At 48.3% G+C, this 26,305-nt stretch overlaps 7 protein-coding genes across 10 annotated transcripts; 4 read left to right on the plus strand and 3 right to left on the minus strand.

The window, feature by feature from the left end:
- The first annotated feature begins 4,427 nt into the window (after positions 1–4,427).
- LOC120450988 (protein Skeletor, isoforms B/C) lies at positions 4,428–14,162 on the plus strand. Of its 2 annotated transcripts, XM_039634292.2 has the most exons (8): positions 4,428–4,836; positions 6,875–7,378; positions 7,942–8,201; positions 9,133–9,232; positions 10,172–10,948; positions 11,015–11,208; positions 11,265–11,681; positions 11,812–11,993. In XM_039634292.2, exons 1-8 carry the CDS (start codon positions 4,776–4,778, stop codon positions 11,851–11,853), a joined length of 2,355 nt encoding a protein of 784 aa, XP_039490226.1. In that variant the 5' UTR covers positions 4,428–4,775; the 3' UTR covers positions 11,854–11,993. The 2 variants fall into 2 exon arrangements, with proteins under 2 accessions (XP_039490226.1, XP_039490225.1); XM_039634291.2 differs by having other exon boundaries at positions 4,434–4,836; positions 11,265–14,162.
- A 384-nt stretch (positions 14,163–14,546) lies between these two features.
- LOC120453796 (C-1-tetrahydrofolate synthase, cytoplasmic) lies at positions 14,547–21,248 on the plus strand. Of its 3 annotated transcripts, none has more exons than XM_039638670.2 (6): positions 14,549–14,703; positions 17,694–17,765; positions 17,828–18,038; positions 18,158–18,629; positions 18,953–20,790; positions 20,854–21,248. In XM_039638670.2, exons 1-6 carry the CDS (start codon positions 14,633–14,635, stop codon positions 21,094–21,096), a joined length of 2,907 nt encoding a protein of 968 aa, XP_039494604.1. In that variant the 5' UTR covers positions 14,549–14,632; the 3' UTR covers positions 21,097–21,248. The 3 variants fall into 3 exon arrangements, with proteins under 3 accessions (XP_039494606.1, XP_039494604.1, XP_039494605.1); XM_039638671.1 differs by lacking the exon at positions 14,549–14,703 and adding an exon at positions 15,115–15,191; XM_039638672.2 differs by lacking the exons at positions 17,694–17,765; positions 17,828–18,038; positions 18,158–18,629; positions 18,953–20,790; positions 20,854–21,248 and adding an exon at positions 15,573–15,819 and having other exon boundaries at positions 14,547–14,703.
- Positions 15,824–16,937, plus strand: LOC120453802 (probable methyltransferase-like protein 15 homolog). Its single transcript, XM_039638675.2, has one exon. It carries the CDS (start codon positions 15,824–15,826, stop codon positions 16,895–16,897), a length of 1,074 nt encoding a protein of 357 aa, XP_039494609.1. The 3' UTR covers positions 16,898–16,937.
- Positions 21,249–21,291: 43 nt separating the features above from the next.
- Positions 21,292–23,031, minus strand: LOC120453801. The gene has a single exon (XM_039638674.2). It carries the CDS (start codon positions 22,907–22,909, stop codon positions 21,464–21,466), a length of 1,446 nt encoding a protein of 481 aa, XP_039494608.1. The 5' UTR covers positions 22,910–23,031; the 3' UTR covers positions 21,292–21,463.
- Positions 23,032–23,133: 102 nt separating this feature from the next.
- On the minus strand, positions 23,134–24,664 carry LOC120453797. Its single transcript, XM_039638673.2, has one exon. It carries the CDS (start codon positions 24,650–24,652, stop codon positions 23,198–23,200), a length of 1,455 nt encoding a protein of 484 aa, XP_039494607.1. The 5' UTR covers positions 24,653–24,664; the 3' UTR covers positions 23,134–23,197.
- Positions 24,665–24,907: 243 nt separating this feature from the next.
- On the plus strand, positions 24,908–25,330 carry LOC120453805. Its single transcript, XM_039638679.2, has one exon. It carries the CDS (start codon positions 24,919–24,921, stop codon positions 25,267–25,269), a length of 351 nt encoding a protein of 116 aa, XP_039494613.1. The 5' UTR covers positions 24,908–24,918; the 3' UTR covers positions 25,270–25,330.
- Positions 25,331–25,344: 14 nt separating this feature from the next.
- On the minus strand, positions 25,345–26,295 carry LOC120453803 (peptide deformylase, mitochondrial). The gene is made up of 2 exons (XM_039638676.2): positions 25,722–26,295; positions 25,345–25,656 (listed from the first exon to the last, which is right to left on the minus strand). Exons 1-2 carry the CDS (start codon positions 26,124–26,126, stop codon positions 25,345–25,347), a joined length of 717 nt encoding a protein of 238 aa, XP_039494610.1. The 5' UTR covers positions 26,127–26,295.
- Positions 26,296–26,305: the final 10 nt, after the last annotated feature.

Consider the following 26,305-nt stretch of genomic DNA (forward strand, 5'->3'; position numbering starts at 1 on the left):
TATATTTCCTTGACAACTTAATTTCGGACTTGTCCGCCGCACTTGTGTGCAAATACTCAAATATTTGCAAATCTTCAATGCTGACTTGGCCAGCTCGTACTAGGCTCAAACAAAGGCCGTAAGTGCCACTTTTTGACTGCACCTCGACCCAACCATTCAACACTCGTCAACTCGGCAACTCGGCCCACACCCACTAACTTGGCCAGCGACTAACTAAATCCGGCGACTAACTACCACTGAAAATGCCATAAAGAGTCGCCAAATGAAAATGATTAGATGATAAATAAGCAGGCAGGAAATTTATGCCATGTGCCTGTGACTTAGTACTACTACATTTCAGATGCTGCATTCGCATTTCGCATTCGCATTTCGCATCTACTGCGGCTCCACAGAAGATTAATTGCACTGGCTGCGGCCATAAATAAGGCAGGCAAATACAAAGAGCATTATTCGAGGCATTGCGAGGCATCGCAGTAAGTGCATGTTGTAAAATTCAAATTAGAAGCCATCGTGCAGATTTGCTGCTGTGTGGCCTTGACTCACCCAAGAAGTAGTGGCGGCAGGTGCAAAAGGGGGTGGGTGGTGCCCCAAGGGGCAAGGTGTTTGCTCGCAGCTGAACAATCAAGTCATAAACAATGTGCGGCCAAGTAGATCCCCTCCATCAGCCATCAGCCATCGGCCATCTCGCCCATCCACTAGCCCATTACCCATCAGGCATAGACCATCACCCATCACCCATCACCCACCAGCGATCCAAGGTCATCTGTGGGTTCTTCTTTTTGCGAGACTAATTAAATGAATTCACATCGCAGGCACGCGATTGGCCTGGCTGGGCAAACAAACAACAAACTGATAACAAATTCAACTTTGCCTTATTCACATTGCTTTAATTCGACGGTTTTTTCTTGTTTTTTATTTTGAGCTTTTTGGCCATAGAAGGTGAATGTTATTTTCGCTTCTGCTGATGATTAGAATGTGCCTTGTCAGCGGGCCATAAATTAAGCTGAGCTGCCTTTCCAATTTGCATACCCTGTAATTAAGTGGTCAGCGGTGTGTCCGCTGATTATCATAAGCTGGTCGAACACCAAATGATTTTTGGAGAAGAACCCGTCAGATTAAGTATCTAAAAGATCATTGAGTGAACTAGAAGTGGTTAGCCAAATTAAGCACTTGGAAAAAAGTTTTCAAATATGAAGCTTAGGTATTAACATATGACATTTTTTGATAAGTTAAGGTAACTCTACTTCTGTTTGCCTTCTGTTTGCGATTATTTTCCCCAATAGGATGCTGGCTTTAGTGCTCCATAGATTAGCAATTTTTTTTATGATTTCGTTTTGTTTATTTGGGACAGGCCCCCCATGCCGATCTGAATGATTGGAGCCTGACCTTAGCCCCAGTCGCTTGGCAACGATATTGAAAGCATGCACCTTGATACGCGGTATACGCGATATTTGAAATGCATGATGCAAGTGAGAGGAAGTGCTGGAAATGCGAGGCGAGTTGTCCGGAAAGGGAAACGATCGCAGATGCATAGATAATGCATCTATAGTCTATGGATGCGGATCCCAGAAGTGGGCAACTTTCTCCACACTGTTCAATTTTCTTGAAAGAGCGATCCATGCGATGATGGAAGATATTCCACCTCCAACAACCGACGGCTATAAATCAGAGAGCAGAGCCACCCTAAGAAATTCGCATAACAAAGGCTAATTACGCGACACGTTGGGGCTTCATCATCGTGGAATCATGGAATCATGGAATCATGGATGGTCGGATTGTTGGATTTGTTTGGAGGGTCGGATCTGCTGGCTTTATCGTGCGCGTGCATAATTTTCGGATCAATCAACTGGCCGAAAGAGCGAGACAACGCCGACTTAAAGCCATAAATCTAATGCTCGCCAGCCGAGTTGGCCGAGTTGGCCGAGTTGGCCATGCAAATGCGAAAGTGGCCAGAAGAAGACCAGCTGGGCACCCAAAAGTGGTAGCCAAGTTAATAATGTTTGTTCGTGCTTTTGTGTGGCTAGTTGTGGTGCCGCGGCGGGTTCAATCTATGCCCAATGTCAGTTGAGAAATTAAAAACTAATTTGACGGCAATCCAAATTACGCACATTGAGGCAGTCCCACACTGTGCAAAAAATAGCGTATATAAGGTACATAATATATTATATATGTTTCACAGACTAATCTAATCATAGAAACAACAATTAAATATTTTGTTTGTAAACTATCATAGCATAGAATACCTTTCACTGTAAGAATTTCATACTAGTATACTAGTAAGGCATTTTCCCAAGTGTACTCCCGACTAAACCTCGACATGGTTTCCGATAAAGAGAAGGGTATTGGGGGAGTGGGAAAGTCAGCCGGAAAAAGAGGTTCCCCGATGGCTCCACCTTCGCAGCCAGTTGATTATGAAAGCGTTTTACAACAGCCATATGCGTTTTTGTTCGTCTGCCCGTCTTCAAAGTGAAAGAAGCGACCTGAAACATGATGACTGTCTGTAATTTATACGAAATGTGCGTTTTTGCCTCATTTCAGTATTTCCAGCATTTCCCTTATAATTACACGCTCCCCATGCAAAATCGCCGATCACGTTGCCAGCTGAGGAACCGAACTCCAACTCCAGGTTGCAAAAATAACTACTAAAAACGGCTTTTTGGCACCACTTAGGCAAATCTGTTGAAACCTAATTTGAATTTGCAAAAATCATAACGCCGCTTTGGGACATTAAAATCATCTTTTGCGGCCAGAGGTTATTGATTCGCCGTTGCCTTTTGTTGTTACCACAAAAGATGGCGATGTATGGCGAACAAAGCTCGAATGCAGGCACAAAGCCACAAAAGATTCAGGGCCTTGGCCAAGAACAAAAGGATGCCCAAACTTAGACTTAGTATTCGCCTTGACTTCGGCCAATGTCGTCGCTGTTATGGCTTTTATCGGGCTCCCAGAAATTATCTCCATTAAAGCCGAGGCCCTAATTGAATTATGTAAGCGGGAAGCAAACGGTTAACAAGAGTTGGTAACCGCACACTTACCGTCTGACCTTTTGTGATTTCTCACTCTTTATTGGTATCTTCGAGGGCCTCCGGCCACCAGTTGTGAACTTGGCAACGGATCACGAATTGCCAATCTGCTTTCTTTCACCTCCGAACCGGGGAGCAAATCCATCACGATGAACTAGCTGCCATGGCTGATTATCTAATCCGGTAATCCGGTAATACGGTAATCCAGTAATCGAAAGTGCAAAGGAATACGTTAAAAAAAGCAAATTACTTTTTTGGTATTATTCAATCGAAAAGGTGAGACAATATCAATAAAGTAATCTGCAGGTACACAACAGCACATGGCTATAAGGAAACGGAAAATAAATGTTTAGTTACCATGTGAATGGTGAAAGAAACCGAGAGTAAGATCGCAAGAAATGTGTTAAGGGAAGTTTATCAAATGGAAAACGAAATGGTATTTTATAATTTGGCACATACTGCCCCCAAAAACTATTTAAACAACGGTTTTCAAAGAAAATCCAAATACAACGCGATTTCTGTAAACGTGAGTAACAATCATCGCGGAAATAGTTTTAAAAGGGAATACAGAAGTTACGCGTGCAATAAGAAAAAACTGCATGTAATGCCCAACAAAAGAGGGTATCGAGCATTCGAGATTTTCGAAGCACACTCAGCAATAATTTGGCAAAAATAAATTGCATTAGCAGCGAAACAAGTTCAACACGCAGAATAACATTTAAATTCACCAGCAACAAACAACGAAGTGGGTAACGAAAAATAGAAGAAACACATGAGAAGACATAAGAAGACATGAAAAATGACAGAAGGTGTGCAAAAAATTTATTTAACTTGGCCGAAAAGGCGCCGCGGCAGAAAGACGTTTGAAGTCTATCTCTGTTTTTTTAAATTTTTTTGAGGGTACTGCGCGACAGCAGCAATCGCAAAAATTATTGCTGACGGGCAGCAATAACAACATAGAGGCAACGACTACAGTGGGTCACTGGAGATCCAGGTGATCACAACAAATGGCTAAAAGAGTTTTGGCCCAGACGCAACATCAAGTAATAGCAATGTAATTGGCAACAGCAAAAATATTCATAACAGCAGCAGCATAAATATAACATAAGCAGTAACAGCTGCAACATAAGCTTCAGCAATAGCCTAAGCATCGGTACAATCACGTTAGCAACATCAACGGTAACAGCAGCAACATCAGCTGCAACGATAACAGCTAAAGCAACAGCACTAACATGACAACAGCATCAGCAACATCAACTGCAAATGCACAACAGCAACATTCAGGCTAAAAGCAGCAGCAGCAGCAACATTGGCAGCCAAACCAGACACCCAAACAGTGCTGCCGGCGTCGGCTGCGAGAGCGGGAGGGGAGCGGAAGCAGATGCGGCAGCGGCGGGTCCGAAAGTTTTCAACTCTTTGCTGACAGCCAAGATCGCTGGCGATCAGTGCGGTTTTGGAGTTCGTTGCGTTCGGTCGCGAGATACCTGGCTAAGTGGAACCCCAAAAAAAGATCCCTGGATCAAAACCAACTCGAATTTCATTCGCGAGTGCAGTTCTCTCTCTCTCTTTCTGTCTCTAACCCATAGTTAAGCCCGAGTGTGTGTGTGTAATCGCTAGTGCCAGGATAAGCGCATCCTGCCGGGAAAAGTCCGAGTTAAATCGGGGCCTGTGCCCAAGCACCCACGCTGCCAAACAAATTAGAAGCAAAGGAAAACTCAGACACACGCAGGCACACTTTTGCAACCGTTAGCCATGTTGGCAATGAAGGATAAACCTTGGCTGCTGCTATTTGGCCTATTGGCCGCATTAAGCTGTAAGTACCCCGGGCAATGATTTATAAGTGCCATTGTGATGCAAATTGAACGGATAGCAATGCAGACACAGCTGCAGATACAGATACAGATACTGAGACAGAGACAGCTTCAGATACAGATGCTGATATTCAGAAACTAGATTAGTGACCTGTTAATATGAGCCACACAGCTCAATGACATGCCGAATACGAATCCGATGCATACGTATATCATCTTTTGTGAGTGCGGTCCAGGCAGTTGAATATTCATCAGCTTTTATGATCGCGCTGACCGTTGAACCGCTGACCAACTCCACAATTGTCCCACTGGCGGACTGCATTAGCATTTCCACCGGAGATTTGCATAAATTGCTAACACGTTTCCTTGATACCATTTCGAAGACCTCCTAGCGAGTGGAAAAGCCGCTGGGAAAGTAGGTCTCTGGGTTGCTTGGTCCGTGCGAATAGAAATGAATTTATTTAATAAATTATATAAAATATACACTCAACTCAGATTTTAGATACAACATATATTAAATCCCAATTGATATTCAATACGAACCAGAAAACAATTAGATTAATTAACATCCCGCAAGATCGAATGATAATGAGGAGTAATCATTTAATTGAAATATCGAACATTGTGAAATATTTCGGTAAAAATATCCTCAAGTGAATAATGTCTTTTCGTGTGCGATTTTGTGCTTTTGATGCGTAGGTTTCGCAATCCGAGAGGCTTCAGATGATTGCCAATTGCCCCCAACCAGTTCGATGGGTTGGCTTGGCCAATAGTTGAGTGCTCGGTGTGAGCCTGCCTAATGGCTCCGTCTGACTTTAGCCCGATCATCATTAATAAGACTGCGATTGCTGTTAATTACACCTTTGGCATTTTGCATGCGAGCTGGCAACTGCCCCGCGAGTTTTAAATCAATGATGGATTCTGGGCCAGCCGGGCGGAAATCGGCTGGGCAGATCGGATCGCATTGGATTCGTGGCCGACAAACTGGCCAGCTTCAGAATCTGGCAAACGAGAAAGACTCGTCCGCATCTGCGCAAAATTTGGAGCAGCCGAAGCCATGGCCACGGAAAAGTGAACCGGCCAGCGGGTAAAAACAAATATAAAAAAAAACCAATCGGGTTGTGTCAAAAATAAAAAAATAACTGCAGGCCATGGCGACCATGTCGCCCCGACAAACCATTTGATGGCAGTTTAAAAAAACAGAAACGTGTTTATGGCCCATGCAAAAAACAAAGCACAGACAATAGCAACAAAAAGATTGTAATAAAACACAGATAAATTGAATTTGAACAACAACACCAACCACAGCAGCGAGCGTTGAAGCCAAGTCTGTGAAGGTGAAGTGGGAAGTTTTCAAAACGAAATTCGCCAGCCCACAAAGCAAACAAAGTTGGCCCATTAAAGTCGGCTTAGAACCATTCATCTCCTAATGAGAATTAGTTCCCATTAAGACCTGTTTTTTTGTTTTTTTTTGTTTTACCATTTTTTCAGTTTTGTTTTGGTGTTACACGCCTCACGAATTTTCGGATTGTATTCAAAATTTATTTGCCGTAAATCCGTAAATCCGAAACTTCCTGTGCTCCAAGAACAAAGACTGCGATCGAGTTTTGGCTATGACACATCGCTTTCGTAGATTTCTGTTTGAATTGCTTGTTGTGGTTTATCTGTTTGCCTGGAACCCGTCGGCATGGAAATTAAAAACACTTATAATATGAAAGACAATCAGCTATATAATATCGTAACAATAAACAAGTCGCATTTTAAATCGGAAATTATTTAATTGAACATTGTGTACGGTGATACTCCAATCATTAATACCTAATTATTACATACATACAGTGATTTTGGGACAGCTAAAGCCATTACATTTTCCCCAGTGTACGACTAATTAAAAGGTCGCTAAGTGGCTGCGAAGATCTCGCCTGTGTATTCATTGCCCACTGACTCAGCTAGCGCCAAGTTTGTTGCCTAAGTCTTTTGTTTGGCCACTTGCCTAACTGATTCTTTTGATTGTTTTTTTGTTTGTGCTTGTGCTTGCAGGCCTAGTCAGCTTTGGAGACGCCGCCTACCCCTATTATGGCACCAAGATCGGAGCCCTGACCCGCCTCCACCACGGTGTCTCCGGCGATGTGTACGCCGTCGATTCCCGCACCATCTTCATCAAGAAGTTCAACTACGACGGCGAGGCGCCAGCTGCCTACTTCTATGTGGGGAGCACTGGGCGGCCCAGTAATGAAGGTGCCGCCCGGCTGAGGGACGAAAGGGGCGGAACCGCCTCCCTGACCCGCCGCTACCGGAACAAGGACGTCACCCTGTCTCTGCCCGAGGGCAAAACACTGCGCGACATCAAGTGGTTTTCGGTGTGGTGCGATGAGTTTGCGGTGAACTTCGGCGACGTTTCCATTCCGCCCAACTTGGACTTCCCGCGGCCACAGAAGATCAGCGCTCTGAGGGGCGTCCATGGCGTCTCCTCCGAGAACATTGTCATCGTGGACGCCCAAACGCTGCTGGTGCCCAACTTTAGCTACGACGGAGAGGCGCCAGGTGGGTACCACTCAAACATTTAGATTGCAATACTCTCTAAGAACTTTATACTCCACTTAGCATACCAGTCATTCTAATCTGTCTCAAATACTTAAGAATGTTCTGCTCACTTCTTGTCCATGTTCTAATTTACAGCTTAGTAGACAGCTCTTTTCGTAACTCGTGGGATTTCAATCATATTCAGAAGTTTTGAGCACATATCATTTATCATCTATAAATAAAATGTATCTTTATGTCAAGCTTCGCATAATTCAAAGAATCCATTCCAAAGCTCATAGAATACCGAGAATTAATAAGATAATAATGAAATGCATTATTTATTGAAAAATTCTTTTAATTAGGGGAATTCACCCTGAAAATAATGACAAACAAATATACTAGATCGATAAAGTGCTTTCGTCATAAGTGAACAAAAAGAATACAATAACAAATAAATTTTTATAATTTTTAAATTTTAATAAACCTGAAATGAGTGAACTGATTGGAAATGGCTTTAAGTAGAATTTGTTATTTGTTATTTGTTATTTAGCTGGCATAAAACTTCCCCCCAAATTTATTTTCAGATGCCAAATTCTGGGTGGGTCGTGGCCAGCGGCCCACCTCCGACGGCCTGAGGATTCCGGACGAGAATGGCAAGGAGAATCCGCTGCGTCGCTACGAGCGCAAGACAATTGTGCTGACCCTGCCCGATGACCTGACCATCTTCGACATTGGTCACTTCGGCGTTTGGTGCGAGGCCTTCACCGTGGACTTCGGCCACGTTCGCCTGCCGGAGGGCTTGAATGTGCCGCCCTCCCTGAAGATGCTCGGAATCAGTCCTCAGGTAAAGAAGAACGCCAGCCAGATCTTAAGCGAGCTGCAGCGCTGATTACTACTACTTACTAGTGATCGCTGATCGCTGATCGCTAATCGCAGATAGCTGATCGCAGATAGCCGATTGCGATGGCTGATCACGGTAGATGGGTGTAGTTGTGTGTAACTCTATTTATGCAAGCGTATTTATTGTTGTGTATATGCAAAATATTTATCAATCGATTCGAATCGGATCCGGCATCACGAGTCGTGACCGAAATTCCTAGACTGTAAGCTAGATGGACGGCGGAGGAGGAGAGATCCGAAATATATATATCTATATATAACTTATATACATACATATGTGCAACACATTCTATAATATATGTGTCTATGTAATACTCACCTGCTTGTTATTTGTGTTTTGTTGTCTTGATCAGCTTTTGCTTGAGCCAGAGCTCCGGGAGCGTCTTATACAAAATGAAATCTGTGTGGGACTGAATCCTAATTGTTCCTCCCCCTCGAAATCCACAATACACAAAACACAACCAAACACACAAAACGCACACCACATACAACACATACACCACTCACATTCACACAGACACACACAAATCCCCCTCCCCCCCACACACACACACACACAAATATCCTTTTGATCAACATACTAACACACCCAAGCGAAATCAAAAACATTTTTCATTTTGTATAATAAAACCATTCGAGAAGCAAAAAACTTTCGAATACAGCAAAACAAAAATGCAAACATTTCGGGTATGCTCAAAATTTTGACTTTGGCAAAGCTTTCTCCTCCCCCTCCAAACCAAAAAGAAAACCCAGTCCACATTCACACCTACACGCACACACACACACACACCCGCACCGCTCATTTTCCAATCCGTTTCCGGTTCCGTTTCCGCTTCCGATCCAATCGAACCTTCCCTTAAACCAATCTCTTCCAGTCGAAGCTCAACTGCGAGGTGCTCTACGACGATCTGGCATTCGAGGTTCGCTGGGCGGTGGCCGGCGAGAGCATCGTGGTCCAGTTGGTGGCCAAATTGGGTAAGTTCTGGGTGCTAACTGCTCCTAATTAGCGGAAGTTGTCCCCTTCCATAAGCGGTGATGATATTAGCTTTGTGTTAATTGAAGCTGTCTAATTACGTTTATTCGCTTTATATTAAATCTTAGAGGAATCACATCTTTGAACTAAACTTTAATTGAATTATTTTGGTAGTTCAACTTATGCCAATCACACATTTTAATTCATTTTTTCTGCCCTTTGATGCAATCATAGTTCCCAATGAGTTAGGAAAGCCATAGAAAGAGACACCTTTTGGAATTCAAGACTCTTTGCTGAGCTAAGCCCTTTACCTGACCTATCCCACTTGGTGACAAGCCTTCAGCATGCTGCATGCCGCATGCTGCATCTGCAGCCGATGATTTATGATGCTTTGACATTTCATCGAGTACAGTTAGCGGAGAAGGGGGCCGAGATGGCAACAATAAAATCCAGTTAGCATCCAAATTGACCGATCAGCAGCTTCCATTGGAAGCAGCAGCAGCAGCAGCAGCAGCAGCATCGGTTGGCAGAATAACAAGTTGCGAATTATGACGACTGGTTTTATTGCGCAACTCGACTGCTGGCTGGGATGGGGTGGCCAAATGGATAGCAATTTGTTGGTTGCATCTGCAATCACGATCACCGTGGGCATACTATGTCCATATCCAACCGCCACTGGTCTTACTCCAATCTCGGCAATTTGCAACCGCTAAGAATGCCGCAAGGAATTTTCACCTGGAAAATGCCTGCCAACCGGTTGAATTGCGGCCAGAATTGGGGCGATCAACTTTCGTTGATTGTGGGGCTCCCAGCACTTACCGTAGAATTTAACTGCTCTCCAAGTGGGATTTGCAAATGGAACTGTCTTGAGTTCATTCATAAGATGAACCCATTAATAGTTTACTAACTGATTTGTGATCATCACATTTGTATCCCCGCAGAACCGAACCACTACATGTCCTTTGGAATCTCGCCGAACAAGAACATTAGCCAGATGATCGGCGCGGATGCAGTAGTGGCCTGGGTGGATCCACAAACCGGAAACGGATTCGCAACGGACTACTTCCTGGAAGGCAAGGCGCAGTGCTCGGGTGGGCGTGGCGCTTGTCCCGACACCAAGATCTCTGAGAAGACCAACTCCATACGTCTACTCAATGCCGCCATGGTGAATGGCTACTCGATTGTGACGTACCAAAGATCCCTGGCAGCCACGGATCGCCTGGATCTGCCCATCTCGATGAAGGAAGCGGAATCAGTGGTGTGGGCAATTGGACCACTTAACGATTACCAGGAGGTCTCCTTCCACACTTTCTACAACAAGCACCTGCACCAGATCGAGTTCGGTCGCCAGCCCAAGTGGAACTGCCCCTTGCCAGAGGGTGCTCGTGCCGGCAGCAACTCATCGGATGAGGAGGACTCTGCTCCCGCGGCCCAGAGTTCCACTGGCGGAGCTGGTTATCCGCCAGCAGGCAAACCCAACGTAGAACCCGCCGAGGAATTCTACGAGAATCGGGCGGAGGCACTGCATCGTCAGCCACCGCAGCGACGCCAGGAAACAGCGATCATCACCCAAAGGCGCCCAGTGCCCACTCCGAAGCCAGTGAACAGCAATGGCGCCTGGGACATCCCAGCCATTCAGTGCCACGAGCCAGAGGACGGTGTGTTCTATGCCCAGATGGGTCCCACGGGAGGAAAGCACGGCTATCCAGCCATCACAGGCGGGTTTCAAAGACCTATTGACCTATTTATATAGATACTTAATAAGTATATGTTGTATACCTTAGGACACGTGGGATGGGGAATTTCCTGGTACATCAACGGACTTCTGATCCCCGAGATCCACGTGGTGCGCGGCAAGACCTATACCTTTGTGGTGGAGGGCGGAAACAACCCGGACATCCCCGCCAAGTACCACCCGTTCTACATCAGTGACGATCCTGTGGGAGGATACGAGCACAAACGCGAGGAGGAGAAGAAGGTGAAATCGATTTCGCTTATAAATCCCTAACTGCAATGCCCATTTCTCTGCTGCAGGCCGTGCGCATCTACGCCGGAGTGCATCGCTCCCGGTCCGGCCAGGTCACGCCCACCGGCGTGGGCCGGCTCTGCAACTGGACACCGGACGTGGAGGGTCCACCGGCGGACGACTACCAGTCCTTCGGCGCCTACCAGCGCACCCTGACCCTCAAATGCGATGCCGGTGAGCCGGGCGTGATCACCTGGAAGCCGGACCGGAATACGCCGGACACGGTGTACTACCACTGCTTCACACACCGCTATCTGGGATGGAAGATCCACGTGCACGACTCCTGTGACTCGGACGCGGGCGGACTGAAGGGAGCCGCCTCCGAACGCCACGAAATCCGGCTGCCGGCGATGGCCAACGCCGCGGAACCGGCGCCAGTGCACGAGGACTACGCCGGAGAGGCGTCCGTCCGGCACGAAACCAAGGTCAGCGCCAACGATAATTTTTTATTGAAGCACCAAACCGATTTGATTAAGAACCACAATATGAACGGAACACCGCCCAAACTGAGTTTTGAAATAACGAAATCTTCGGAAATAACCAAACTGATTTCAGATGGCATCCGCGCTGCTGAGGCTCTCGAGGAGAGCCTTCTGAAGAACCCGAATCTGAACCCCAACCATCCCAACCAGAACCAGAACCCGATTCCGAATCCGAATCCGCACCAGAAACCGAACGTGACCCCAACCGAGATCAGCTCGCGACCCGAGATTCTGCTGGGCGAGACCCATGCCCATGCCCACACGCTGAACGCATCTCCATCGCCATCTCAATCCGCATCCGCATCCGCATACCCATCCCCATCAGCCACTTTATCCTCTGCCAACCTGAAGCTACCCATACTCGCGGCTGGTCCCCATCCCATCCATTATCCCCCGCACTTGCATCGCCTGCACCACCAACCGCAGCATGCCCCCCACCCGCATCTCCATTTGCATCACCACAATCTAACCGCTAATCTTCCAGCGCTGGCCCAGAAAACCATTGGACTCTCTGAGTTTCTGCGTCCGCCGCAGAACGCCCCACTCTTTCACCCGGTTAAGCTGCCCGGCCGTCGACCTTTCCCCGCTCCGATCAAGAAGGTTCCGGCCTCAAGGCCCATACTTCCGCAGCAGCATCCGCACCTGCATCCGCATCCGCATCCACATCCGCAGCAGCATCCCGTGCATCTGCAGCAACAGCCCTCCCTGATTGTTAGTCACTACAGAAAGCCGATACCGGGATTGCTAAAGCCCTTCGTCAAGGAGAAACCTTTCCCCCTGCAACCGCTGGCCGCATCTGTTTTGCTCCTGGGTCAGCCCACTGAGCTGGGCGGACTGAATAACAAGGGAGAGCGACTCAAGGTCAAGGGTAAGCCCAAAATTCCAGTGCCCTATGTGGACCTGGAACCGCAGGGCTCTCTGCAAAATACGGCTTTCTTCAAGCAGGCAGGCGGAAAGGGGGAGCAGAAACCCAAAACCTCCTCTGTCTCCATTCCCAGCTCGACCACGACCATTCCGCTCGTGAAACGTCCTACTGTAAAGGAACCCTCCCAGGAGGAAATCGCCAGTATGCGGCCTGCCGTAAATCAGGGCTTCAAACCCGACACCGTGATTGTTGAGAGCGGATTCAGACCCATCGTTAGAACCGATGGCACTGGCGTCCAATTGCCCAAGGAGATCATCGATCAGGTGGCCCATCGGCGCGAGGACCCTGGCACAGAAATCGATGAGGTGATGGAAACCGATACCCTGTTCCTGACAGCCCAGCAGGGAGGCAGTGAAACGCAGAGCTTTGAGCCCATGTTTATTCCATCGCCCTTGGACAGCACCAATGCCACAAAAGTGCTAAGGGTCAACGTGAAGGAGGTTAGTCCCACGGCGTCGGCTCTGAGATTGCCATCGGCAGCTTTGGAGCACGCCCTGCCCTCCGCTTCGGAGTTAAGGAAGCCCACCCTCGATGAACTCTTTGGAGACGATTTAAGCGAAGAGGAGCTGGAAATGGAGGAGCCCATGCCGGAGGCGGATGATGTGGAGCCACTGGAAGAGACAACCAAAAAAGATGCAGTTACCACAGGAAAAGACATTCCCAAAAACACCACCCAGAAACCGGATTCCGCACTGCTGGAGGATCTCTTTGGGCCCGATGAAGAAGAGTTGTATGCTGAGGAGATGGAACTAGACATGGATGACCGAGTGGCGGCTGCTGCGGAACGGATAGACACCTACTACCTGCCGCCGGACAACCGCAAGATACCCCATTCCCAGCTGCCGAGTGGAGCCCTGTACACCTTCGATGGCAAGTCGGTGGTGGACAGTAGCCTGGTGCTGCCGCCCAAATTGGATGCGCCGGACAATGGCGGCGTGCACCAGCGACATGCCCAGTACGGACTGACCCCCTTGGAGCAGCTGGTCCGTACCACACCCCAGTTTGGAGTCTATCGAGGAGAGCTGCCACAGGAATTCCGGGGCACAGAACCGCAACCCGTCTCGGAGTATTCCCATCCAGCGCCCTTCAGCCGAACCACTCCTGTGTTCTCGAGCAGCAGTGGCAGCACCATCTATCCGTACTCCTCATCGACAGGAGCCGCATCCACATCCACCCAATCATCGTCGTCCTCATCGCCATTGTCCTCATCATCGCTGAGACCCATTTCCACCAAGCTGCAGCTTCTGAAGCCGGAGGGCCGAAGAGCGTAGGATCTGCAATAGCGAAATTATAAGCAAGAAACTAGCATTTAACCGTTTTGGGGTGTACGACTCTCATAACCACGTTACATTTACTCGTAAACCTGTATTAGCCCGTAGTTTTCTTTTAACAATTATGATGCTCTTAATTTTAAACGAACGCATGAATTTTATTAGCTAAGCTAACCGATTCTGTTTAAGCCGCATTTTAGTCGTTGTGAAATAAAACCAAGAAGTAATCTCCTGTGTGTTTAATTGACGGCTTAGTCAGAATTGATTATATGTTTATTTAAAACACAATTCGAGTAATCTGAACGTTTTTATATTTATTAAGTAACAGTCATTTTAAACAAAGCTTTCAAAATATTTGTAGCTTACCCAACACTGACAACCATCGATCTTCAGCTATGACCCCACAAAGCGCACAGCTATCGATAGCCGTATCGGAAATGCCTTAACAGTTTTTCCGGTAAATTAAATCAGTACAAAGAAAATCAAATATAAACTTCTGAAACAGAGATTTTAAAAGTAAAGTTTCTGGAAAGCAGCTAGCAAACAGTTGATTAAATTTTAGCAAGCAGCTCATCCACAATAGGAACACCCTTATTAAAAGCATCGAACAACTATCGACTGCAGTTCCACCGCCAGCAAGAACGTGTGTTTTTGTTGCGCTGCTATTTGTTTAATTTAATTTTTAAGTTGAAACAATTATGTCGGCGCAGTACCAAAGATTCCTAAAAGTACTCGAAAAGTGGCCAGCGGAGAAATCGAAAGTCGGCAGGTGAGAATACCCATTAAAATACACTGGAATCACGAATGTTCGTTCTGGCGGCGCATCAACTTTGGATTATCTAACAAATAATTATGGCCAGGATTTCAAGATATTTGTGTTAAATGAAACGAGTTAGATAAGACAACATCGATTTTTGAATGGTTTATCAGATCAGTTCGGCAATTGAAAAATATTCGGGGAAAACATCACGAGAATTAAGAAGTATTTTACCTGCCGGCGCGCCAAGAATTTTAGGTTCCACGCCAGCTGACCAAGAAACATGTGGACTGTGGGTCTCATTTAGCCGATTCTTGAGCGGTTGTGGATCGCGGATATCAGTTACTTGATTTACTTGGCTTAAAAGGCTTACATTGTCTTACCAGTTTTCCGAACGTACACACATCATATAATTATACATTTTGTAGTGGCAGAAAAATGACCTCTAAATTCGCATATCAGTTGGAGCCGGAGAAATTTATTTTGAGCCATGGACTCGAGTAAGTTTTGGGAATATATTCTCAACTTCTGTAAGAAAAATATTCCAATAGCAGATTACCTTAAATAACACTATAAAAAGGTTATTTTGAGTCAAATGTAAAGCGTGCTGATAATTATCCTTGGATATTAATTGACGAACAAAAAAAACTTGTTCCATAGATATCATTGACTTTTAAGGGCGTGCTTTTGGCCACAGTTTTTAGCCTTTAGTTGGTTTCCAATTACACCAAGTGGTTTCCCACTCCAAACCCGCACTTCCGCGGAAAGCGATCGAATCTCCTGCTCAGCCGCGCCGCATGGAACGAACATCCGCCACAGAAACACACACACATCCACTCAATTAGCTGGTACTAAACTTTCTCCCCTCTTACTCAAAAAAGGGATCTTGGCGAGCAGATTCGCAAGCAGGTGACCAAGCTCACAAGTCTCGAGGGCGGAGCCACGGAGAAGGAGCTGGACCGCCAGATCGGAGCGCTGGAGAGGCTATCCAGCAACGTGTACGCCAAGAAGTATCCGCGCACTTTCGAATCCACGGCCACTGGACTAACCGCCGCCCAGTGCAGCCAAGTCCTAAGCTCCGAGTTCCTGCAATATCTAAACGAGGGAGCGGGCTCCAAAAAGAAGTAGTACCATGATGAAGCGACTCCTACACCCCACTAGACTGAGACTGAATTGCATGAGACGATGCTCTGTAGAAGTGAAGACTGCTCCCCACGTTCCTGTGCTCTGCGACACAGCCATTGAGTACCTGCAGCCCGTTCCAGGAGGCACCTACTTCGACATGACTTTCGGCGCTGGTGGCCACACGCGGCGTCTGCTGGAGAAGTGTCCCGAGGCCAAGGTGTACGCCCTAGATAGAGATCCCTTGGCCCACCAACTGGCCCGCGATATGAGCGAATCCGAAGAGTTCAAGGGCAGGCTGATACCCCTGCTGGGAAAATTCTCCGATTTACCAAAGCTTTTCAAAGAACATGGCCTGGCCAAGAACTCGGTGGACGGGATGCTTTTCGATTTCGGCTGCAGTTCCATGCAATTTGATGAGGCGGTCAGAGGCTTCTCCATCTCGAGAGACGGTCCACTGGACATGCGAATGGATGGTGGCCACAGCGGAGGGGTTACAGCTGCTGATGTGTTGGCCAATGTTGAAGAGGGCGACCTTGTAAAGATTTTGCGGATGTACGGCGAAGAAAAAGCAGCCAAGAAGATAGCCAGAGGACTGATAGACGCGCGCAACGCCCTCTTTAAAATCGAGACCACCAAGCAGCTGGCAGACATTATTGAAAACATCATGGATGGTGGGTCCAGGAAAGATAAGCTTCGACGACACGCACATTCAGCCACCAAGACCTTCCAGGCCATCCGCATATTTGTGAACAACGAGCTAAACGAGATCAACTACGGCATGGTTTTGGCCAACGAAATCCTTCGCGTTGATGGCCGCTTGGTGACAATCACCTTTCACTCGCTGGAGGACACTATCGTGAAGCGTCACATCAATGGAAACGTGCTGGCAGGCACAGCCAATGCTCTTCCCCTCAAATACTCCAGCTATTATGCCATTGACGAACCAGATATGCTAGAATCACTGACCAAGAAGAACTGGAAGCAACTCCATCGCCATGTCATCGTGCCGGACGCCGAAGAGGTGGCCAGGAACACCCGCAGTCGATCCGCCAAGCTGAGAGCAGCCGTCAAAACAAACTAAACGCATGTCAATAAATTCGCTCGGTCTAGTTCAAAACTCACGTTCTCAAAGTCTATAATTCTCACAAACTCTGCCCATGCTCTGCATGTTTGGACTGCTTTGCTTATCTGCCCAACCAATTGGCACCTGCTGATAAGAACTGGTTTATCTATTTACCGGAGCTATTTGTGGTTCTCGTGCAGAATTTTTTGTTTAGTTAGATTAGGAAAATGTTGTTAATTGCCCAGGTAGAAGAGTAGTTTACTACAGTGGTTCCAATTTGCATATGTGCTCGAAACATTCTTATTTTCGCTTCATGGAATAGTTTCCATAACATAATATAAGTATGGATGGAAAATGGTTTCCACAGTGCTTATATTTGAACTCGTTGAACTTTTGAGTACCTCTTCAAATGGTTGATAACAGAGGCATACGAATCTGATATGGAAATTACGTATACTAGCAATTTTCTCCGTGGAAGCCATGGAGTAAGTTCACCATCGCACTTCTGCGGTTGTTTTTCTCCCAGAGATGGAGCATGTTGTGGCTCATACGTCAGACGGTGTTGATCGCGGCTACCAATCGCAAGATGTGACCCGCGAGAAACCCGAAACCGATAATCTCGCAGGCGCCTGATAAGGGAGTGGGATTATGGAAAATAGAGAGGGACCAGGCGGAACGCCTAGGTGGGCTATAGATAGGGGTGTCCGCGGAGTACTCAGCTCAGTTGCATTGCGCGAGCCGAGTTGGCGTGGCTATTGAGGCGTTACTGTCGGTCATCCGGACTAAAATACTTTACGGGCTTGCGTTTTTTCAGCGGAGAGTGGACAGCAGAGCCGGCGATCAAGATGAGTGGGGCCAAGATCATATCGGGCACGGCGGTGGCCAAGTGAGTGGACATAGCCTTTGTATCCTGAAATACCTTTTCATCCTATGCCGTTCTCTTGAAAGATCCATTCGCGAGGAGCTGCGTAACGAGGTGACGGCTATGGGCAAGCAATTGGCGGACTTTGTGCCCGGCCTGAGGATCGTCCAGGTGGGTGGACGCGAGGACTCCAACGTTTACATCCGCATGAAGATCAAGGCGGCTACGGAGATCGGCATCGATGCCGTCCACGTCCAGTTGCCCCGATCCATCACCGAGGTGGAACTGCTCGATAAGGTGAGTTCGCGACTGAAGGGGATTATGCAATATGTTCAATACAAAGTATTATCAACTGTATAGCGAAATATTCCCTACTTAAGTTATAAATTATTACTAACTCGACTTTACCCCTTCAGATCAACGACCTCAACGAGGATCCGCGGGTGCACGGCATCATAGTGCAAATGCCCCTGGATTGTGACACCACCATCGACTCGCATCGAATTACGGACGCCGTTTCCCCGGAGAAGGATGTGGACGGCTTGCACACGGTCAACGAAGGTCGGCTGGCCATCGGCGACCTTGGTGGATTCCTGCCCTGCACACCTTGGGGTTGCCTGGAGCTGATCCGCCGTTCTGGCGTAGAGATCGCCGGAGCCAGGGCTGTGGTTCTGGGACGCAGCAAGATCGTGGGCACTCCCGCCGCTGAGCTGCTCAAGTGGGCCAATGCCACGGTCACCGTGTGCCACTCAAAGACGCGCCACCTGGAGGAGATCACCAGAAGTGCAGACATTCTGGTGGTCGGAATCGGAGTGGCCGAGATGGTCAAGGGATCGTGGATAAAGCCCGGTGCCGTGGTCATTGATTGCGGCATCAATGTAAAGCCAGGTAAGTGGTGGTAGTACTGATAGTACTGATAATATCCCAGTGAATACCCACTGGGTAAAGAATTTTCCATCTTCAGACTTAAAGACTTGCTTTAATCTTCGAAACCAAACGTTTCCACTTGATTACTGCTTACCCATCAATCGCTTATCAACGATTTCGACCCCCTAGTGGAACTCCTAACCCCGACGATAAGAAATGATTTTGTTTTCAAACATCATGCTCTCGAGAATTGCGAGTAGTTAGGGAACAGCTCCCGATCGGGGCGAACCGATCCAAACCTAATTCCCCGATTCCACCTAATTCCCCTTCTTGATCCTTTGCAGACGCCAGCAAGGCCAGTGGCAGCAAGCTGGTCGGGGACGTGGACTACGCGGAAGCTCTCCAGGTGGCAGGACATTTGACGCCCGTGCCCGGCGGCGTGGGACCCATGACGGTGGCCATGCTGATGAAGAACACCGTGCGCTCTGCGGCCCGATTCCTGGAGCGTCTGGCTACGAACCAGTGGGCCCTACAAACGCTGCCCCTCAAGCCCCTGCGTCCCGTGCCCAGCGACATTGTGATTGCCCGAGCCCAAAAACCGAAGGACATTGCCGTGTTGGCCAAGGAGATCGGTCTGGAAGCTCGGGAGGTTTCCCTGTACGGCAATAAGAAGGCCAAGATTTCCCTGTCAGTGCTGGAGCGTCTGAAGGACAAGGAGGCGGGTCACTATGTGGTTGTAGCCGGCATGACACCCACGCCTTTGGGCGAGGGTAAGACCACCACACTGATGGGCCTGGTCCAGGCTCTGGGCGCGCACAAGCTGAGAAACACCATGGCTGCTCTGCGACAGCCATCCCAAGGCCCAACCTTTGGCATCAAAGGTGGAGCTGCTGGCGGCGGCTACGCTCAGGTGATCCCCATGGAGGAGTTCAATCTCCATCTGACAGGAGACATTCATGCGGTGTCTGCAGCCAATAACCTGCTGGCCGCCCAGCTGGACACCCGCATCTTCCACGAGAATACCCAAAAGGACAAGGCCTTGTACGACAGATTGGTACCAGCGATCAAGGGTCTGCGGAAGTTCAGCCCCATTCAGCTACGCCGGCTCCAGAAATTGGGCATCACCAAAACCGATCCCAATAGCCTTACCGAAGAGGAGTACGGTCCCTTCGCCCGGCTGGACATCGATCCGGACACGATTATGTGGGAGCGTGTGGTGGACATCAACGATCGCTACCTACGCACCATTACCGTCGGGCAATCGCCAACCGAGAAGGGGATCACGAGGGAGACCCGGTTCTCCATCTCGGTGGCCAGCGAGATCATGGCTGTGCTGGCGCTATCCCGAAGTCTGGAGGACATGAAGCAGCGGCTGGCTGACATGGTAGTGGCCTTCGACAAACGGGGCAAGCCCGTGACCGCAGACGATTTGGGTGTCACCGGTGCCCTAGCAGTTCTTCTGAAGGACGCACTCGAGCCCAACCTGATGCAGTCCCTCGAGGGAACTCCAGTGCTGGTGCACGCCGGTCCCTTTGCCAACATCGCCCACGGCTGCAACTCGATCATCGCTGATGAAGTCGGCCTAAAGCTGGTTGGTAAGGATGGCTTTGTCTGCACGGAGGCAGGATTCGGATCAGACATTGGCATGGAGAAGTTCTGCAACATTAAGTGCCGGACATCCGGCCGCAAGCCGAACGCCATGGTGCTGGTGGCCACTGTGAGGGCCATCAAGATGCACGGTGGCGGAGCTCCCGTCACGCCCGGCGCCCCCTTGAACAAGCAATACACCGAGGAGAACTTGGAGCTCGTCCAGAAGGGTCTGCCCAATCTGCTGCAGCACATCGAGAACGGCAAGGCCTTCGGCATGCCAGTGGTGGTGAGCCTGAATGCCCATTCAGCCGACACTCCGGCGGAGCATGAGTTGGTCAAGAAGGCTGCTCTGGCGGCAGGTGCCTTCGCCGCCGTAGTCTCCACTCACTGGGCGGACGGAGGAGCCGGTGCCGTTGAGCTGGCCGATGCGGTGATCAGAGCCTGCGAGCAGGGCAACCAGTTCCGATTGCTCTACGATCTGGAGCTGCCGCTGGTGGATAAGATGAACAAGATCGCCACGACGATGTACGGTGCTGGAAAGGTGGTGCTCTCGCCGGCGGCTGAGGAGAAGATCAAGCGCCTGACGGATGCGGTAAGTGGAGCACATTTTCTATGATAAACTGAAATTAATAAAAGTGCATTGTTTGAATTGCAGGGCTTTGGCAATCTTCCTATCTGCATGTCCAAGGTCTCCGGCTCCTTCACTGGCGACGCGAAGATCAAAGGCGCCCCCAAGGGCTTCACCCTGGACGTGGAGGACGTATATGTTTCCGCCGGAGCCGGCTTCGTGGTGGCCATGTGCGGTGAGGTCACCAAAATGCCGGGTCTTCCCACTCGTCCGGCTATCTACGATATCGATCTGAATACGGAAACCGGACAAATTGAGGGCTTGTTTTAGACTGCAACCCAGACAAAGGAGAACTTACCTAATAACTTTCAAGGCATTTTCATACTAAATTACAAAGTAGTAACAAAGTAGTATATAGAGATAAGATTTAAAAGTTGGTAAACTAATATACATACATTTCTGACGGTTTGTGGTTTTTTAAATGCCGACTTTTTACTTGCCAGAGGCGAATGACCGAAAACGAAATATTTTTAGTTATTTTATGTTTTCATTAACGTATAAATGTATTTTTTTTATATGTAGACAGGTTGGAAATGTAGAAATCACACGAATACCTATTTTTGGTACTTAAAAGTAAGGTAGTACTCATTTACGAAGTCGCAACCAACAATGCTTTAAGCTTCTACTTTAAGCCGACTTATAAGGAGCTGTGTCCTTTACCAAAGATCCCCTTTTTGAAGGCGCTAATGTCACTGGCACGAGGCGACTCAAAGTAGTCCACCTTCCGTATGTTGGAGACCAACTTGAAGTAATTGGCAATGATTTTGTCGACGGCTTGTCCCTCAAAGGTGGAGGCCAACTCGTTTTCACAGCGGGAGACCACGTTTGTGAGCAGGCCTCCGGACCGGAAGTACGCTATGTTGATTTCTCGTTTGACCCACTTGCAGATCTGAGAGTGGGTGACTGGCTCGAAAAAGTGAAAGATCTCGTAAAAGTGTTCATAGCTCTCGCACATTTTCCGCATCTGAAGTTCACCCAGCCTGGGAATGTCCAGGTGATTCCGTCTGATGATGTGATACGGGTCGTAGTGCTGCGAGAAGTTTAGGAATCGAACTGCCGGCCAATCGAGATTCAGCAGGGTGTTGTATAGCTTCTTTGGGTGGCCCAGGATGCCATGGGAAATGTCAATCAAGCGGAGCTGCGATCCGGGCACCACGTACTCCACTTCAAGCTGGGCAATTCGGGGATCAGTGCCCCTATACTTGCGCTTTCCTATCCACAGAATGGGCAAATCCTCCATCGCCACGTGCTCCAACTCCTGGACCAGCGGAGAGATCTGGACGCGATAATTGAGGTTCCGGCTGTTTCGGCCGTAGAGAAGACTTCGCTCCGCCTCCGTGAACTCCAGGTACTCAGGGCGAACGGAAACAAAGTGCTCAGACCGGAAAAGGCGATTCATCTCCATCTCGATGACGAAGTACGCCCGGCGATGCATGCAGATCCAAACTATTTGGATGGCCACTGCCAAAAAATGCTCATGGAAGTACTTGTCGTGGATGGTTGCTGATATGTTGGAAATCGGCTTCATGTGGTAGTACTTGGCCATTACTCCCTCGCCCTTGATAACCTCGCAGTAGTTTCGTGCTAACAATATTCGTAAGTGGCTCAGGTAAACGGAATAGGTTTTCTTCATCTCAGTGGTCTGCGAGCTCTGAATCTGGGCCATCTGGCCAGAGAGCTCATCTCGGCGAATCAGCACGAACTCCACCAGGCGCAAGTAGTACTCGAAGTACAATATTGAGGCGTGGAGCACCGACTGCACCGCCGGCTCATGCATGAATTCAACGAACTTGTAGGTTAGAAACTCCTTGGGCATCAAGAAGAGCACCAAGTCTCGAATATCTCTCTGCACCAATGTATCGCTGGTGTTGGTCTTGGCGCGCACATACTCCTGCCGGAAGATGAGCTCCTCCTCCTGGTCGATGGTGCGCAGGAACTTGTAGCCATTGGTGATAATATAGCGCTCTCTTGCGTTTTCCAGATCGTTGTGCGCCTGGAAGTTGAGGCAGTCCTTCTCCGAATCCCATGACCACTTGCCGCTGTAGTACTTTGGGGCGTAGTTATCCACATGGACTCTCTTCATCGTAGTGCGCTTACCAATCAGGACCGGGTTGTGTCTTGTGTTCTTACAGTGTATCTAGTGCTGTGTACGTGACGAAGTTTAGTGGAATGATGATCATTTCCGAAAGCCCTGAAAATGAAGTTTTATTCCCGGGCTCCCACCTAGGACACGATAACTGACTTTGGTATCCAGTCATTTCTGTTCCTGCATCTATCTATCCATGATGCCATTTATATGATACCAACTTAGCTTTTGTTGAGTTTCGTGTATATTTATTAATATGCAAGAAGTTACTATTAAAGTACAAAATTAGGTTGGTTTTCTTGACCCCTTCAGTAGACTGAATCGATCCGTAACACTACTACGAGAAGACGATAGAACCACATCAACATCTCTATCCTCCTTGCGTATTTTCTTCATCATCTTAAAATAGTTGGAAATGATCTGATCGACCCTAGGTCCTGAAGATGTGCTCTCCAGCTCCTTCTCGCAGCGCGAGATCACGTTCGTGAGCAGACCGCCGGACCGAAAGAACGCTATGTTGATGTCTCGTTTGACCCACTTGCAGATCTGATGGTGGGTGACTGGGTCATGAGCCTTGCAGATCTGGTAGAAGTGTTCATATCTCTCGCTCATTGTACGCAAGTGAAGCTCTCCTATTTTGGGAATTTGCAGGTAAGGTCGCTTGATTATATGGTACGGATCGAACTTCTCCGAAAAGTTCGAGAAGCGTACAGCCGGCCAGTCGAGGCTGAGGAGCGTGTTGTAGAGTTTCTTCGGATGGCCCATGATTCCGTGCGATACATTTATAAAGCGGAGCTGTGATCCAGGCACAATGTACTCCAGCTCAATCTCGGCAATGCGTATGTCATTGCCCCTGTACTTGCGTTCGCCTATCCACAAAATTGGCATATCCTCCTCAGGCACCAGCTTAAGCTCCTGCACAAGCGGCGAGTCCTGAATTCGGTAGTTATAGTTCTTTTTGTTCCTGCCGTAGAGAAGACTGCGCTCCGATTCAGTGAATGTGAGGTATTCAGGGTGGGCGGAAACAAAGTGCTCCGACCGGAAAAGGCGATTCATCTCCATTTCGATAACGTAGTACGCCCTGCGATGCATGCAGATCCACACAATCTGGATTGCCACGGCCAGAAAATGCTCATGGAAGTACTTGTCGTGGATCGTTGCTGATATGTTGGAAATCGGCTTCATGTGGTAGTACTTGGCCATTCTGTCCTCGCCCCCGATGATGCGGCAGTAGTTTCGGGCAACAAGCATACGATACTGGCTCAAATATACCGAAAATGTTCGTTTCATATCATTGGTCTGCTCGCTCTGCACCTGACCAAGCGAACCCGACAGCTCATCCCGACGTATGAGTATAAACTCGACCATTCGCAAATAGTGCTCAAAATATATAATCAAGGAGTGAAGCAACAAGTGCGTATCTTGCTCGTACATGAACTCAACGAACTTGTAGCTTAGAAATTCTTTAGGCATTAGGTAAAGAACCAAGTTCCTAATATCTCCGACCACCACAACGTCACTGTAGTTGCTTTTCGGTAGCAAATACTCCTGTCGGAAGATGAGCTCCTCCTCCTGGTCGATGGTGCGCAGGAACTTGTAGCCATTGGTGGTTATATAGCGCTCCCGGGCGTTTTCCAGATCATTATAAGCCTGAAAGTGGAGGCAGTCTTTCTCCGTATCCCACGACCACTTGCCGCTGTAGTACTTTGGGGCGTAGTTATCCACATGAACGCGCTTCATGATGGTTGGCAGTTAATATAAGTATAAATGTATAAAGGCTCTTTTTAGTCAACAGCTGTGCAAAAGAGGTGTCTTCTCCTTGAGAGTCAAATGTTTCTATTCCTCAAACTGACTAAAATTCAGATGCTGCTGCGACTCTGAACATTTGAAACGGCAAAATAGGTTCCAAGGCGGCCTGACTTTTCTGTCAGTCTGCATTCACAGGACTAGTATTTTTCGGTACCACTCGTATTTGGGAAATCGGTGTCTCCCGGACTGTGCTTAGCATGTTGCGGCGCAACAATGCCGATCCGGTCATACGGCAGCTTATTCTGCGCACTGCAGTCCTCAATTATCTTGGCAAGAGTCTGCGGGAGCATTATAAAGAATATTTCATTTTGAGCGTCAAGATTGGGAGTGCTCTAGAGCTGCCGACTGATTCCGAGCTATTTGAGTTGCAACGGCTGAAGACGTCTGCCACCCATCGTCTGCTGATGCGGGAGTACCAAGAACTGTTGGCCTACATGTTGGACAAGAGCGATCTGTGGGACAGTCCGGAGTACTTCAAGGCCAAGTCGGCCCTTGGGGCGGCTATCCACAATCTACGGGTTTGTGCACCCACCACACCAATGGACTAAAACCAGCCGATATACAACAATTCCATTCAATCAGTATATATACATACATAGTGAAACGATCCCCGAGCGACTTAACTACTTGTAGAAGGGTATCTCCACGCGTCCGGATTTCGTGTTAACCGCCTCCCAGCAGGTGCACGCAAAGGTGGAGCGGTCCATGTGATCGGTGTACAGTTTTCCCTCCAAGTGATCCATTTCGTGCTGTGCTATCCTGGCATTCCACCCACTCAGAGCCAGTTCGCTTTGGTTTCCTTGTTGGTCAAGGCCAGTTAGCTTCACACCCTCGAAACGCTCCACTTCGGCAGAGTAACCTCGCACACTCATGCAGCCTTCTGGATGCTTCAGCTTGGTGTAGTTCGTCACTGTCAGGACGGGATTGATGAAAACCTGTAATAACCATTGTGTCAGATGGGTTGGGATTCCGAACACGGCTGGATAAGACCCAATCTCACAGTCAGTGGCAACTCGGACATTTGTCGCGCCTGGTAAACTGCCTCGGGCAGCTCCTTTCGGACCCGTCCCTTGAACTCCATGGCTATGATCCTCAGCGATACACCAATCTGGGGGGCCGCAATGCCGACGCAGTCGAACTTCCTTAGCACCTTGACCATCCGCTCGACGACGGCCTTGAGCTCGGGGCTATCCAGGTGCTCCTTGGGCACCAAAGCCGCCTGTTGCCTCAGAACAGGATCTCCGATCTGGGTGAAATGGTTGTATGGCGGCAAGTTGGTGCGCTCCGTGGTCCACAGTTGTTGGTACCACTTTCTGAACGACTGACTCGCGGCAGGACTCGTTCCGAAGGATCGACTTTGTCCCACAATCGCTTGGCACACTTTTATCAGTGGTTTCAGGCGCATTTTGTGTAACGCTTAACCTGCTTTATTTCAATTGTAAAGAATATAGTTACACAACACGGTCATACTGGCCACCTGACCGGCTAGGGATGTCAAAACATTTGCCTATCGATATATCGGTCGGATGTTCGACTTGGCGCACTTTTTAAATTGTTCGTTTATAGCAATATTTGTATGGAAAA

This window comes from Drosophila santomea, chromosome 3R (assembly GCF_016746245.2).
Source record: "Drosophila santomea strain STO CAGO 1482 chromosome 3R, Prin_Dsan_1.1, whole genome shotgun sequence".
Taxonomy (NCBI): Eukaryota; Metazoa; Arthropoda; class Insecta; order Diptera; family Drosophilidae; genus Drosophila; species Drosophila santomea.